Source organism: Chelmon rostratus, chromosome 2 (genome assembly GCF_017976325.1).
Source record: "Chelmon rostratus isolate fCheRos1 chromosome 2, fCheRos1.pri, whole genome shotgun sequence".
NCBI lineage: Eukaryota > Metazoa > Chordata > Actinopteri > Chaetodontiformes > Chaetodontidae > Chelmon > Chelmon rostratus.
In genome coordinates this window covers 6,745,201-6,761,408 of record NC_055659.1, presented here as the reverse complement: position 1 = coordinate 6,761,408, position 16,208 = coordinate 6,745,201, and the positions used below count along the sequence as shown (strand labels likewise).

Sequence of the window (16,208 nt, the reverse complement as noted above, 5' to 3'; positions counted from 1 at the left end):
TGGATGACTTCCCCAAATCCAATTAATGTTGTTTCACTTCCCAAGGCTACGCAGGTGCTCTGTTTTACCTTACAGCCATATTCCTCCATTAAGCACTGTGAAATCTGCTCTCAGATATATGGAGGATTTCCCACATATCAGATTTGTGACACTACTATTCAAACAGGGACCATGCATCATATCCACCAGGGGCCCATAATGTCGCTGACAAGACACGGCGCAGCCAGCATTGCATTGTGGGGCTTTCACCATGCTTATGTAACTGATTCTCTTTATTGGAAGGATGCTCTATAGTCACTTACGAAAAACTGCATTAAGTGAAACTCCTGAGCACACATTTCTGGACTGTTCAAAGGAAAAAATGAGTTTGCAAATACTATATATTGCACTGTATAGCCTGCTGAAAATCAAATAACAAATATTGTCTCCATAAACGGCATGCGCACAGAGAACTGGGCGATGTATATTAGAAGCAGGGAAAGAAAATATGGCTTTACTTTTTTTCCTCATTCCATAGTCACAGTGCCTTCCCCCAATTCCACATACCAACAATCTTTTACACGCACTAACAAGCACTAATAGAAAACTTCCACTGTTTATTAACTGGTAATTGACTGGTGTTGGTGCTCCCTCCCCACTGCAACCCCTCTGCCTAAGGCTACAGGCAGGACAGCCACAGTGAATTGCCAGTCAATCTGAAATTACTTACATCCAGTGCACTGCTACAGGTAATGCACACTAAACAAGGTACTAACATGAGAGATTTGCAAAGTTGCTACTCGGGTTATCAAGAAGGCAAGCTGTGATGAAGGGTGGCGTTTCTTCATTGCTAAAATATAAAAGGAAGCCGAGTTTGTTAACCATGTGTGGTCTTGATTTGACCTTTTAAGCCAGCATGTTGTGTAACTAACAGGTATGTTTGCAATGCAATGCAAATGATTAACGTTCTGCAGCTGATTGAGTAAATGATTTTTGACTTCACAGTAAAATTCCCTTCAAATGGCTAATATACTAGATCCAGTGTGCATTTGAACAACAGCCGACATAGAAGGAAGAACACAGGACCATTCAGGCTTTTCTTCTTTGAGTTTATCCCCGTGACCTAGAAATATGACCTGAAGAGGTAATTTATATTCAGACTGTAATAAATGCAATAAAGCACATGAAAATGTTGTAATAAAACTGGACCACAAAACCACAAAAGGTCTGTGGAAACACTGAAAAACAGCTGGTGAGATCTCAAAAGAACAAAGAAGAATGTGATGTTTAGTAGCTGTTCAATTAGGATGACTGACCAGAAGTAGGCCAACTAGACACACATTATTTCATCTGCATAGGGTGAAAGCAAGCAACAATTTTCTGAGTCAAATTACTGGGATTACAGGGTCAATACACTTTACTCTGAAAAAAAGGCTAAGTGCCCTAAAATGATACCTTAATTGCAGACTATGCGTCAAAAGCTACAGGCTGTTCCTGACCAGAGTCTTGCCAGTTTGAGGGGTTGGAATTTAAGGGTTCACAAGCCAAAACGATTTGGGGGCACTGCTCGACAGTAAGAAATAAATTAGGATTTCACACACTTGCATCATCATTATTTTGCAGTATGACTGACAGGCGTAGTGTGCATAAAGGTAATTTCAGACATTTAGGCAAAACCCTTTTTTTTTTCGCTGTGAGAATGTTTGGGGGAACAATATAATGTACACATTTTACACTTTGGGCAAATAACGCACTTAAATAAACGGTGCACTTCTGCTAATAAATAGGCAGAGATGTTGGACACAATGATTATTTGACTTTTTTTCATACTAACAGACATCTTATATTTTAAGGTAACTAATTAGTTTTTACCAAACTTGTAGTAACTGTCTTTTTTATCTACAAGTAAAAGACAAATAGACCTCGATCAGAACTCAAAGGCATTTCACAGATTTTAGCATGAAAAATATTTTTTCACGTCACATGAAACTCAAGATACATATGCTCAGTATACTCACCAGCTAAAACTTAAAGCAATGCAATTTAATACAACTGTACTGCATGGTCCTACAGTACCATCACTGCTTTTACATCACTGAGGGTCAGCTAAATAACAGAAACATCTGTCTGTATAAAGCAATACAGTAAATCTTAAGAATGATCGGGAACTGCGTGTATACACAGCACAGCGTGTATTATGATGCATAAGCCCTTATACACACATTGCTTGTGGACATGCACACTCATGACACAACCGTACAGGGACAGCAAACTGTTGTTTGCTCATCATCTGTTTTCCAATGCATCACTCGCTAATGAAACTAATACAAAAGGACAACAGGATCAAAGTTGAAACTTACTGTTCATGTTATGATTTCATGAGCTGGATGTCACCCTGTGATTTAAATTCCAGCAGCATCTACAAGCAGAGATCAAAGGGCCAACCACCTGCTGTGCTTGCAGGCCTGCGTTACGTTCAGAATATTCAAAGTCATTTCAAGACAATAAGATTAAACCATCTGCACGAGAAGGCTGAGTAGACAGTCTGATGTTTAACTCTTGATGGGCCTGTATCAGGCCCTTTAGAGGTGTTTAGGACTTGCGGCAAAACCATATGGCTATCAGCTTTTTATTAAAACCGGCTCAGGACATTTCCCTCAATTTAATAACCACTGTCTGTACAGTAACGATTCCCTGTCTCCCCTGGCTATGCCACAGATCATATCAGCAATAAGTGGAATGAAGTTGGAGAGTGGTTTTGCATATCACTGCTCAGAGCCACAGCCTGACATTGGTAGGACATCACAAACTCATATTCATGACTCGACTGAGATTTTCTTCCTCGTGTCCTTCACCGCTCCTAGCTGAACGATTGCAACACGCCCAACAAATGTGATGCAAATTCGCTGTGTCGCTATGCCCCCTCTTCTCACACTCACACACACACACACGCACACGCACACCATCACACACACACCGCTGACTCCTGCGGCCATGGCAGTTCCAGCTCTGGATGAAAGCAGTGTACTGCCCCTGCATTAATGGGTTCAAAGGAGGACTAGGGGCCAAAACTTCTCTATGTAGTCAATCACTTCCTCCATCTTCGCTTCCCTTTTGCCAGAGACAGGAGACACCCGCACAGGGCCCAGACAAGCTCTGGATGAGCGATCTTTTCACACCTCAAAGACAGAATCTGACACAACTGTTTGTCAACATGGGGTCCTAGATGAAACCCTGGGCACAAGAGTGGACAAGGCTTTCCATAATCCTTAATATCAGATGGCAGGAAGCGCAGAACAAAGGCAGCTCTGGTGCCAGCTCAGTCCTAGCCATGTGGTGGTTGCGGCTACTTTTGCCAAGGAAGCTCTGCACATCAAGGAGCACCACCCAAATTTGAATCTACCCCTTACAATCCTTGCATCCTAATTCTATGGTGGCCTGTTTGGCATAACATGAGAGCACAAATCACAACTGTCTCACAAATACTAATCTGGTTGTTATACCACCACACTTAAGGCCCTTTGTTTCAAGCCTGTATTTAGAAATTTTTAAACACATCTTTTATTTTCTAGCCATGATTTTCTTGTACGGAACAAGTCAAGAGTTGGCATTTCATAACAGAACCAAAAAACAAAATATGAATTCAACTCATTAGCTTCAACATACAGCAATTAAATTGTCTGAAAACACTTTATAAACCACAAAAAAGTTCACACTTGCGCCTACTTTAAAAGTGAGCAGAAGGTAAAGACAACCTGTCCTTAAATCTCTTAACACCGGCCAACAACAATAAATTAAGCAGCATTCAGAGTAGTGGTTGTCGGTGTCTTGAAAGCAACTAACAGGAAGACTAATTAGCAGAACAGAGAATACGGGGAGAAGATATCACTGCAACAGACAGGACTGGTTTGGCACAATAGGAAATCAAAGAGGAGAGAGGGCTTTCTTCCGTTTCCTTTTAAATTGATGCAGTTTTTGCCTATCGTCCTCTCCACATTGATGTATAATCACAGAGGAAGAATGTGACCGAATTAGCACATTTAGCAGATCTGCAGGATTTCCCTTCTGGGTGCATAATTTGTTCCTGCATGCTATCTTGACAAGTACAGAGTGAGCAGAAACCCAGGGCCAGAAAAGGGGGACTCTACTCTGAGGCATTGCTAGAGTGTGCATGATTCCCTGTAATTAGTATGTTAACTGTCACAGCAACACATCAGGCCCTACGCGAATGACCTCGCTGTCAAGCTGTGGGTGTGTCTACTCGGTTTATATATATATATATATATTTATATATACATATATATTAACAGGCAAAACGCTGCCCTCTATTGGCAAGGAGCATAATGAGGGGAAAAGGAAATGCACAGTATGGACACCAAGCTAATGTGTGCAGAGTGAGCGGCGCGAAGCATGTAACTATTATGTAATTACCATGTAAATGATAATAAGAGAACTGAACTTACATCCAGTGAATGAATCTCTTTAGTGCACCCTGTGAAAACCAGACTCAGCAGTTATAAAACCACCTTGATCCCGTCATTACAGCAGCAAATTAAAAATCCCAAATCCCTTTCACCACCCCTGTTCCAGCTGTGTAATAAATTAATTAAAAGCCTCGGTATACAGGATGTAATGATGACATGACTATATTAGCATGCTGATGCTAACACAGCCTCTTGGGCATTTGCGCTATTTATTTCAATACACCTCTCTTCATTTCAACACACACACAAGCACACAGCAGCAACTTTGCTGCCTGCACAACCAGTATTGTTGTCCTGGCCAATAAGTGGCAGGGAGAAAAGGCTGCACTGTTGGCAAGCATGGCAGCCACTCATAATGCAACCGCTCTCATGTGGCCAGTAACATCATCCACTATATAACAAACAAATATCTAATAAGCATCTTTGTGTGATTCTTCTAGTCTTCGCATTTATTTCACAGGTGCTTATGAGGGTGGTTCTTGCATCAGTGTTTGCTGCTGACATAGAATTTAAAGTGATTGCAAAGGGAGGTCTCACAGCTGCCAGTTGCTCCTTTCGGCTTGAAAGTACCTTCTAACCATTACTTGAGTTCAATAAACTTGACTGCTGATGCCACGTTGCCCTCGAGGAGTAGAGATCCAGATCTACAAAGAAGAAAGCCTGACCTCTGTACACTCCCGGTACATTAGCCAAGATGTTGGAAACTGTCACAACTCCCTCAGAGTTGTTCTCTGCGAATGCCAAAGTTTGACTTCTGCCCTGACCTCAGCGAAAGGTCCTCTTTGATCGGGAGTGTTAAGCAGTCAGAGCTTGTGTGCTGTCACTGCCCCCTGTATCTGTGACAGTGACAAGTTTGGTGTGTCTGGAGATGGGTTTTCCTGAGCCGAGCTGCGCTGACCAGAGGGGCCAAGTCGTATCAGTTCCAGGGACAGGTCTGCTGTGATCCGGCTTCACACAGAGAAATTAGATTGACACTTCCTCCTGCATTCTCATATTCTGCATGCCAAAAGCTTGTCTGCCCCGTCTGAACTCAGAGGATGAACAGCAGTGGTCTGTTGTTTTTGTCGAGAGAACTGTGGTACTGTTTTAAAAACGTCTTTTAAACACTAAGAACGGCTCCATAATTTACAACTAGGTTTGATGCGAGTTGTTTTTCTCTGTGATTCTCAGTGCTATACTGAATTCCATAGTAAATACACCTCTGCAGAGAGAAGCTTGCAGAGGCAATAAGGCAATACGTTAGCATCTGTGAATTTAATATTGCAGACAGCACTTGTTGATTTTGGTAGTAGATGCTGATCATGCTGATGTCTTCAGCATGAAAACATCAGTATGATGAACATTTAGTGCTATAACATGTAGTCTCCAAAACCTGAAATACTAACCATGCAAATGGAAAAGCTGGAAATGAAACATCATGCACTCAAACTAATGTTCTGCTTATGAACTCGCTACTTCGTAGGTTTAAATGGAAGCGGAGTGGAAAACATGTCCCCTAAATTAAGAAGCTGGTGGGTAACCACTGATGGCACACTGGCAAAAGATTTGAGCATCATTTGTGGAAATGATGATGAAGTCAAAACAGCCAAGTAGAGAAACGGATCGCAGCACAGTCGGCGTTGTTGGTGATTATCACGATTCATTTGACCCTGATAGTCATAGAAATGCCTGCATACTGTAGATTAAACAAAATGCGTAATAAGCAAAGCAAAAAGAATCGCGACGAGGGTCAGGTCTGAGAGAGAACGGTGTGCTCTCCCAAACAGTCTCAAGCACATGCGCATCCCACTGTTTGTGTTTTTCTGTTTGCCAGAAGGATAGTGCTGCAGAGTTAGGAAGGGAGCCGCTACACCCCGGTGGATCTCTGGTTAGAACGAGCTTTTAATCCACGCTGTGGCGTCTATTCTCGACAAATCAGAGAGGTGATGGCTGATATCTGCTGCTCTGAAAGGCAGCAAACGACCTTCAAGAAAAACAGAGGGGGGAGCATTGTGTAAGGTGTCAACCTGAAGACTTCCTACTGCCTAAAAAAAATTAGAATAAAAAACACACTGGGGGGGTAATAAATCATCAGGGAGGCAAGGAAAGGCCACTTTCTCACACTGTCCTTTTCTGTTTTTAATCCATATTTCATAACATTGAATCTCATCTGTGCTGTGCCACACACACACACACACACACACACACACACACACACACACACACACACACACACACACAGAGCCCTTTCCTTCATCTTGGCTGTAAGAGCTTTGAGTCATTATGTTCATAAATCACTCATTCACCAGACAATGCTATGAGCGTAACCATGAACACAGCGTATACGCTGTTGTCAGGGAAGGCGCACAACAAGCTAATTTTCTGTACATGCAGTCACTTTCATGTGGCCAGCTGAATGCACAGTGCTGCTCTCTTATCACTCCATCAGCAGGGAAGATGGATGACACAGCGAATGAGAGGGAAATGCACAACATGACCCCAAAAGCACCGGCTAGTCCGGTAAACAAGCACTGACCCCGGCGACCAGGTACGGTGCGATTTCACCAGATGACAAAGACAGAAATGACCTACAACACGTTTAATGGATTTCAAGACCAAATCGCACCCACTCCAAAAAAGAAAAAGCCAGTGTGCATAAATAAATAATTATGGTGATCTGTGTGATCTATGTAAACTTGTGGGGTGTATTAGGGCTGAGATGTGGCCGGGCTTTGCGGTTTTCTGAGCTGAGACACAGAAGCTAATCCTCTCAGAAAAAGAGAAAGGAAGCTAACCCTGATGCAGCCCAAACCCTTTTCCAGTTTGTCATTCCGCACTTCAAAGCATACATGATGAAATCCCCCAAGGTATTATGAGAGCTCTGGCGTAGCAGCCTTCCTCAACCCCGTCCTAGCCTAATGCCTCATAAACGGAGTCTGGAAACATGTCCCTTTACTATTTCGAAAGTCTTTGTAGCCCCAGATCTTTAAGAACCTTTTAGAGCTGCAGAGGAAGAGGCGCTTTCCTCCTGGAGGAGATATGAGGCATTTGTGAATCATTATGCGGCCTCGGGATTCCTGTCCCCTCACCATAAAACGCCGCACATACGGAATGCACACGCACCTCTCTGAGAACGTTCAGATCAGGACAAGAAACAGGCACTGGTCTTCTTCAGAGCTTTGCTGAATGAACCCTTACACAGAAATACAGAGCAGAGGAAAACATGTGTCCTAGATAGAGACAGGCAGATAATTTAAGCCATTCAGCTCCCAATGCACTATGTGACGCCATCAAATGTTGTTTTACAGCTTGCTGAGCTGTCAGACTATTGGGTTTCATAAATACATCCATTATTAGTCTGCAGGCTTCAGACTTGCATAGCCTGCTGGACAGAACTGAAAGAAAAAGCTGAAACTCTGTTGATACAGTCGAACGCGGAGATGAAAGGAACAGTGGATGTCCAGCTTAGTTAAATTCCAGACAACATGCAACTGTGGTATCTACAGTCACAATCAATGCCAGCAGAAGGCCTCTGTGAAAGCTTTTAGTGCAAAAAAGGTCATTTTTCACTAGATTCTGAGAAAGTCAGATGATATTCAACACAAAATTTTAGGTCTGAAAATATCTTTTGTTCTCATTGTTGATTAATTGCTTAGTCCATAAAGTGTCCATCCCAGATGATCAGAGCCTGAGGCGACATCTTCAAATTGCTGGTTTTGACAAAGCCCAAAACCCAAAAGTCTTCAATTTGCATTCCATAAAGCAGGAAAGTCACATCTTGAAAAGATTGAAGCTTTAGTTTGGAATTTTTCCTTGAAAAATGCCTTAAACATTTAATCTAATCTATGATCAATATGATGGACAACTTCTTTGGTGTTGGTTATCTAATTGATAGCACTGGTTTGTTTTGGCACAGTGCTGTGTGCTAGCATCACCTGAGTGCACCTAGGAAGAGGGCTACAAATATTAGCCATGTCTACGTGCGACTTCAGTATAAGATTTCAGTCAAAGATTCTGAGCTGATATTTAATCTATTTATCTGTAATAATTAAAGGCATCAATCCTGTTAAGATCGACATCATGCGCCAACACGGTACTTGTGCAGAAAATGCTATTAATCGTTCCATTTAACAGCTGATTGTCCTGTATAGAAATCTGGTTCAGCTGTTACCCTTTCTGCTATAGTGTCTCCTATTAATCCCTTAACCCAACTACCTCACACCCTCGCTCTGGGCCAGCTGCCAAATCTGCTCTGTTTCATCTTTCAAAATGGCAGAGAGGGCACCGAAACGGATCGTGCGCCGACTCTTTAAATAACACGGACCATCAGAATGTGGTTTGTCTATTAACCAAGATAGCACCTGATTTGCTCCGTGTGTGTGTATGCGTGATTGAGAGAGAGAGAGAGAGAGAGAGAAAGTGAAGGAGATAAATTGAGAGGACTCAGTCTGCCCCCGCTGTTCTCACTCAGCAGACTTGTGATAAGGTTTATCTCCGGTGCCTAACGAGTTCGCCCAGTAGCCCTCTCCAGCTCCCACCGTGTGGACCGGGGCGCACAGAGCGGCACACAGCCAGCAGTGGGCTGAGCTCCCTTAGGTGACCTGTGCGTGTTGTTCATGCTACGCTGCTTTAGAACTTTATTTTCTGTAGGAAATGGCTTTGGCCCCTTCGGCCACATCTCTTTTAATCTGGGATTTCTTTTTTTTGCCTCCTTTTCTTCATCCTTTCTACTCACTGTAACTCAGACTGCCAAGAGAAGCTGCAAGAGCTGGAGAAAGAGATGCTGCGGAGCTTTGGCACAGAGAGGCGCGTGTGTCCCAGAGGCAGCGGCTGAGGCAAAGATGGAGACACAGAGAGGGAGAGGGGGGCTGCTGCTGAGTTAAGCCCCTAATCATAGTCTGCTCTGCATGAAGGACTTAAAGTCACTCCATTTAATGCTACCTTCTCTTTAGTCAAAAAAGGGAAAGAAATACTACTGCTTACCTCTTCAGCTTTCTGATACCCAGGCCCCCATTCCTATCACATACCCATTCTTGTGATGCACAGAAGTGCACAGCTACAGCATATGGTCAAACAAATAAGGAGAAATGTGCAACTCAAGCACACACACAGCGGCAGGAGAACACACAAGAACGTGAACTTGCACACACAGCAAAGCGTCCCTTTTCGCAATCTCCCATTAGCCTTAATAACAGGGGGGGCCATCACAGCTCTTTACGGCAACATCTCATGTGAAAACATACGTGCTCAATTCGATAAACCTCAAAATGTAAAGCCACGTGAAACAATTTCATGGTGAAGCACATTCGTGACTGACACGGCCGCCATGCCCTTCACTGGCGTGCTCAGGTGCTTCATTTGTTTGTGGAGAATATGAGTAGATCCTCAGAGACCGCGGGGTCCCACTAGCTCAAAAATATATTAATTGACTTGGCTCCGCTTCCAGCCAGGTGTAACACACTTTTGCAGAATACTCCACTAACGTCGGCGAGATCTTCGGGGAACTCCCCCCCCTCCCCCCGTCACCGTGTCAAAGCTACACTTTCCGCTCTTCCAGCTGCTGTTTTCCAACTCACCTTCCTCTCTTGTCCGCATGGCCAGCAGACTATGAGTTGGCGTAAAGGTCTTAATCTAATGTTGGAACATTGATTTATGCTTGGGTGTCCCGCAGCCATTAAGATAATTGCATGATCACTTTATAACATCCTCCCCTGGTGGGCACGGTAATTTAGCTCCCCCCCACCTCACACCTTGCTCACTAAGTCCTGTAACCACATCACAGCGATAGAAAATGTGGTTGGAAATATAATATTTCAGCCCCTGCAAATTGATTTCAGACCACTTCTAAACCCTTTTAGTCTATCTCTCACCTGTGCTGACCATTTGATCTATCGGAGGCTTCTAGGTCTTAACAGCTTGTATTGATCGAAATTCTTCAGCCAGCATCTTGAGGGGATGCTCTCGTGTCACCTTGTAATTTCAATAGCCAAGGTATGTTTGAGTGAGATCATCACTGAGACAATGTATTTTTAGCTGTTAGGGCAAGGCAAGCGGGCTTTGATTGCCTTCAATGGGGAAGGACTGTGTTAAATGGCACTATGATCTCTTTCGACAAAATCTTCATTAAAATAAAGATTCCGGCGCCACCGTGGACTAATGGCTGCTTCAGACGAAGCGTCAGAAAGTCAAATCGCTCTGACGGATTGATCCAAAGGAAGGCACTTTGCATCCCGAGTATAAACACCTCCAGTTTATAAACATCGAACGTGTCAAGATCTTTGCAGCTCAAGTACAAATCATGAGCTCAGAAAGAGGCAGTGATCTGAAACTTTAAACTGACAGCAACAGGAAGATGAATGTCATCTCCTGCATTATTTATTCTGTGATACTTCATGAGTTATTAATAGTTACAGTATTAGTATTATTGTTGTGCATCAAAGTAAAGGTCACTGTTAACAGCGAGCAGATTAAACAGCAGAATTCCTTCATACAGCTAAATTCTTCACTACACTGGGAGCACTAAATGTATTTCATTTGGTCTTGTATTAAATTCATGAAATTGTTTTTATCCAAACTGACCAGAAATGGTTGAGCAATATGACAACTTGTACTGGGAGGTGTAAGAAATTTTTCAGCCATCAGAGGTTTTGCCAGACTGGTGACACAGAGAAATCTACTGCTTTAAATTTCTGACTGACTCATCAGCAGGACTTGTTTATGCTATAATAAATGTACACGACTTTTGCATAAAGGTGATTAAGTACCTTGATTTGTCAGGCATTATATTCACTGTATTATTACAAACAGACATTCTTGTCTAGTTGTTTTATATGCAAGTGGTTTCCTCTAATTTACATTTAAGATTTTCTGTATCACAATATTTAACAACACTGCATGCAATATAAACATGCAATATCAAATTATATACAGTACTGATAGCTTAGAATGTATCCATACTGTCCACACCTATAGGCCCAGGTATGGTCTTCCAGTGTTTACTGACACATGAACTATACTAGCTGTGTTATATTGATCATTAATAGTGATTAAATCCCATAATGTCGTCCTCCTTTATGTGTGAACAGTTGTTAGCCTTCGTTTAAACCGTGCTTTTTAAGCATTGCACATGACATGCAAATATAGAGACAATGACATGCAAATGACTTCCTTTTAAACTCATCACTGGATGATAATCAATCCGATTTCGATCTTTTGAAACTTGTGGCATGTGGTAAACCTGGCAGCGGATTTACCTTTCTCTCTGGTGACTTCGTGGCAAAGACAGGCATGTGACAGGCAAGCAGCGGACACCAAAACGGGGCCATCGTCTTCCCTTCGTCCTCTCCACACAGCCAGCCCGGTGAATTCTCCTCTCCTGAAATAAGAGAGAAACAGGTTTTTCCTATTTTGTCTCATGAGGGCGATACAAACTTCATGTTGCTGTAGTTTATCAACTTGTGTTGTTGTTGTACTTATTGACAGCATGCATCTCACCCTCGCAGTTGAGCCCAGCTGTAAACTCTCCTCCAAGCTAGTGTGTCAAAACCATGCAAAATAATCAGAAAGACATTTCGCTACCTCAGGTACAGTATGTGATATGAATGGTGTTATTAGCATGAGAATGTTAGAATCAGCCAGAGGCTTATTCCCTGTTGTAGGAGGCGAGGCCAGGTACTGCCAACACAGGGTCTCAACAGTGATTAAATCTGCACTTAATCAACAGTGAGAGTCAGTCCCAGCAGGAAAAATGCAACTGCTAGATTTGAGTTATAATAATGGATTTGCCTGGTGTATGCGGCATCTCTGCGCTCACAGCTCTGAGCCCTACAGCAGGTGTACCTCTGACAAGAGCCGGGCAAATCTGCCAAAGTACTCCTATTATGTAGTTTTGTAATCATAAATTTCTATTTACAGAAACTAAATTGTGCATGAAATTTGACAGCTTGCAAAAATTTGCTTCCTGGTTTGTTTGCATCTGTTACCTTGGAAAAAGATGCATTGAGGGACAACTGGGTGAGGTCGCATAGACGTCGCCAAGGTTTGAAAATTGGTTTCATTTCTCTATTTTGGCCACACCGATACATCACTTGTCGTGCTGCATTAACTTTTTTCCTTTATGCACTCAGCCTTTTAAACACATTGAAAAAAAATCTAAACCTTTATACTTATAAAAAGGATGTGCACCTTACTCCCGAGGATATCCTTCAATTCTTGAGTACATCTGAACAAAAGTGTTCATATAATGGAAGACGCTACAAGAATGATGGACAGGAATGAAGAGCACTGGATGAGTGTGTCGTGTCTTCACATTTACGTTATGTTTCAATTACTTTTGTGCTGGTTGAATTTTTGTTCAATGTTGAGTTCAGTGTTTTTTGTATTTCCTTTTTTGACCTTTTAAGCACAAAGAGTTTCATTCATCTACACTGTATTCACAGCAGTGGCTACATCAATAAATCTACCAAAAATACAGAAGCTAGCTACATGAATACAAGTTTAAGATGTTTGAAATAAAACAGGATTAAGTTAACTATATTGTACAAGTTGTAATGCAGAGACTTCACATTCATTGTAAAAATACTGACAATGGTGCAGTTGGTGAGAGGCAGGGGTAGATGATGGTAGTGTGGCAATCGGCAGTTACATGTGGCATCTAGGCCTGTGGTAGCATTGTAGCAGCTAACAATAGCTAAAGCGGTGAGAGTATGATAGTATCTTAGCAGTTAGTATTGGTAGCTAGCAATTAACATTAACAGTATAGGTGAATCTAGCTTTATTGTCTTCTTCTGTTCCTCTTAGCAGGTAGCGGTTAGCACGTAACATTAGCTAAACGGTAGCATCGGAACTGTATTGTCTTCTTCTGTTCTTCCTAGCGGTTAGCATTAGCATTAGCAATAGTTAAATGGTAGCATCGGTACTGGCCACTACCTGGAGCATCTCTGGGTCAGTTGAACGTGGCGGTGCTGTTTGGATTGTGTAGGAGCAGTGTGAACTGGCACTAGGGGGGGTGACTCTGGGACGCCGGAGTTCACTGCCTAACCTCCTGGAGGTGTAGTGGGACTAAGTAGGCGAAACACTGTTGAAGGGAGGTTTCCACCTGATGACCCCCAGAGACGTGTTAGGAATCACTGCTCTTTGGCATGTATAGAGGTAGATTAGAGCTCCAAGGTTCTTCACTGAGAATGAATCCTCTTTTTGAGCACAAGTATCTTGTGTTTAAATTAACTAAAAATACTGACAATGGAGAGAAATCACATATTTCAAACTATGTTATGCAAAACACCAATTTGCATTTTCTAAGCAACATTTAATTTGATGATTCTTTACGTCAAAGATAGAAGATATTGTGCAATTTAAGTATAATTCATCCATTTAATTACACAGTCATACTGACTAAAACGGTCCTGCTATGCACAAGGTTACTGAAGAATGGGGTAGATAATTATAAGGTTTTAAATCATTCACTCATTTATATTTACAGTCATCTCGAGTTGTGGAGTGTTCTTTAATAATTAATTTCTTTTTTTTTTTTTTTCGTGGGAGGGTTGGCCTGTGGGCCGACTCTCCCTCGCGAGCCCCTGCCAGGATACGGAGAGGTGTGAGGTCACTTATTAAAAGACTTTAATTGAGGTCAGATTGCTGCAGGGTGGGGCAGCAGGTCCAGTGGTTTCCTTTACCCCAGAGTAATCATCAACTTTCTTCAGCTAATTATTAGATGAGCATAAATAATGTTCCGTTTGGGTAGGCTGACTTCACTTGCTGAATTTGTCAGTCAGTAAAATGAACGTAGCTGTTAATTTTATAGGGAGACAGATGAGAGAGATGGAAAGACAGAATGAGAGAGAGAGGGGGACTCATACGGAAGGACAGAGAGAGAAAGTGGGTGCGAGAGAGAGCACAAATTAGCCTTAACCTTCAGTCTTTGCCGTAGTAATGATGATGAATAACGGTGAACAAATGATAAGCACTGACTTAAATTGAAAACGGCACCAAATAGGGACACGGACGCCATTCACCTCAACACAGACACACACACACACACACACTCATAGACACACACAGTTACTCTCCTTCATTAACGCAATAATTTCATCCGAAGCACAGGAAAACAACACCTGAGAGTTGTTGCTGCGCCGCATTCGCCCCCCTCCCTTTTTCTGTATTTTTGTCTCACCATGAATTGTAGGAAACAACCATACAAATAACTTGATATTTGTTACGTTTGGCCAAGTATGCAGGCTCATCTGTTCCGTAAAGTACAACCAGAAAACATCATTTTTTAGTTTTAGTGACTGTAGGAAATGAAGTTATCACTAAGAAGACTCTATGTTTTATTCTATGTGTTTCCCCTGGTACAGTGGTCTGACAATTCTCAATTACATTCACATCACGCTGACTTTACCATAAATATGACTTACTGACTAAAAAAAACAAACAAACACAGATTCATGTCAGCCTCCTAATGGTAATTACAAGTGGAAGCCTTGGACATGCATTTTACTGCGACTCACAATATATAACAATTAGTGTCAAATCGCAGACGTGTGTCGGCACAGGCAGCAAACAGCAGCAAGGCCACTGATGCCAGCAGTCGGATATTGTAACAATCAAAACCATAAGCTGTGTTTCCAGTAATGGAGTGACCTGGTTATCCTGCATGTCAGCAGTCAATAAGTCAAATGTAAACCCTTCCGCTTTCAGTAGTCTGCAAAACGTGTATGATGAGGATGCTTAGAAATATGTATAGCTAAAAGCAGTGACATCACACATACACACAAACGCTAACACACGCATAGTCTGGTTTCCATCATTTTTGGGGACATTACATAGACTTACATTCAGTTCCTGGAGACTTGCCCAAGCCATAACCACAACCACTACTTGTCTAACCCTAACCTTAACCTAAACTTGGCCGAGTCTTCATCCTAAAATTTAATGATTTAAATTATAGGGACCTGCATTTTGTCCCTATAGACACTTATTACCTTGCAATATTGCTTTTTTCCACTCTCGATGAGTACTCTACGTATCAGTACATAGTATTCTACTGTGACATATACATATTAATTTCTGTGCAACAGCATTAATGCTGTAGTCACTTTATCCACCATGTGCAATTTGTGTTTGTGTGCAGAATTTTTGGCAGTATATTTTTATGGTAATTTCTTATAGTTCTTTGCAGCAACATATATATATATATGTTTTTTGTTTTGTTTTTTTTTTCCCAACTGCCATAACTTGCTGCTTGTAAGACCCAAATTTCCCCAGCTGGGGCTAAATAAAGTCTATCTTATCTTATCTTATCTTATAAGGAAGGCCAGTCCCCACAATGTAACTGTGTAAACAGATTTATGTCCCCACAACTTAAGGAACACATGGTACACAAACACACGCACACTAATGTCTAATACATATAAACAGTAGTCACTGCACTGTATATAGCTCTAACTTCATTCATAAGCACCTGTACCAACACGAAGTTACTCAGTATACTTGTAAATCCACTGCAGGAAAACAGCACAGAAAACTGAATAATATGTGCAAATGTGCACCGAATCTTCAACAAATAAAAAAATAGTATGAAAAAAAAAGTATGATTGAGGCCATGACAAAAGAGCTAGCGAAAGTTAAAGATAAACTCCTTCTTCAGTGGAAAGAAATAATGCTAATGCATGTCAGAGTAGGTTTCCTGAAAACAGAACAACCACACAGATAATATATTCTGCACTTCTCTACATCCTCATACAAAAACACGGTAAGAAAACA

At 41.8% G+C, this 16,208-nt stretch overlaps 1 protein-coding gene across 2 annotated transcripts in view; it reads right to left on the bottom strand.

Annotated features, from left to right (window-relative positions):
- Positions 1–16,208, bottom strand: part of arhgef10la (Rho guanine nucleotide exchange factor (GEF) 10-like a) — a 105,694-nt gene that overhangs the window by 26,718 nt on the left and 62,768 nt on the right. For both annotated transcript variants that reach the window (XM_041957453.1, XM_041957445.1), the window contains one exon: positions 11,696–11,817. In XM_041957453.1, the coding sequence (XP_041813387.1) occupies positions 11,696–11,817 (122 nt within the window). The remainder of the gene's footprint in view (positions 1–11,695; positions 11,818–16,208) is intronic.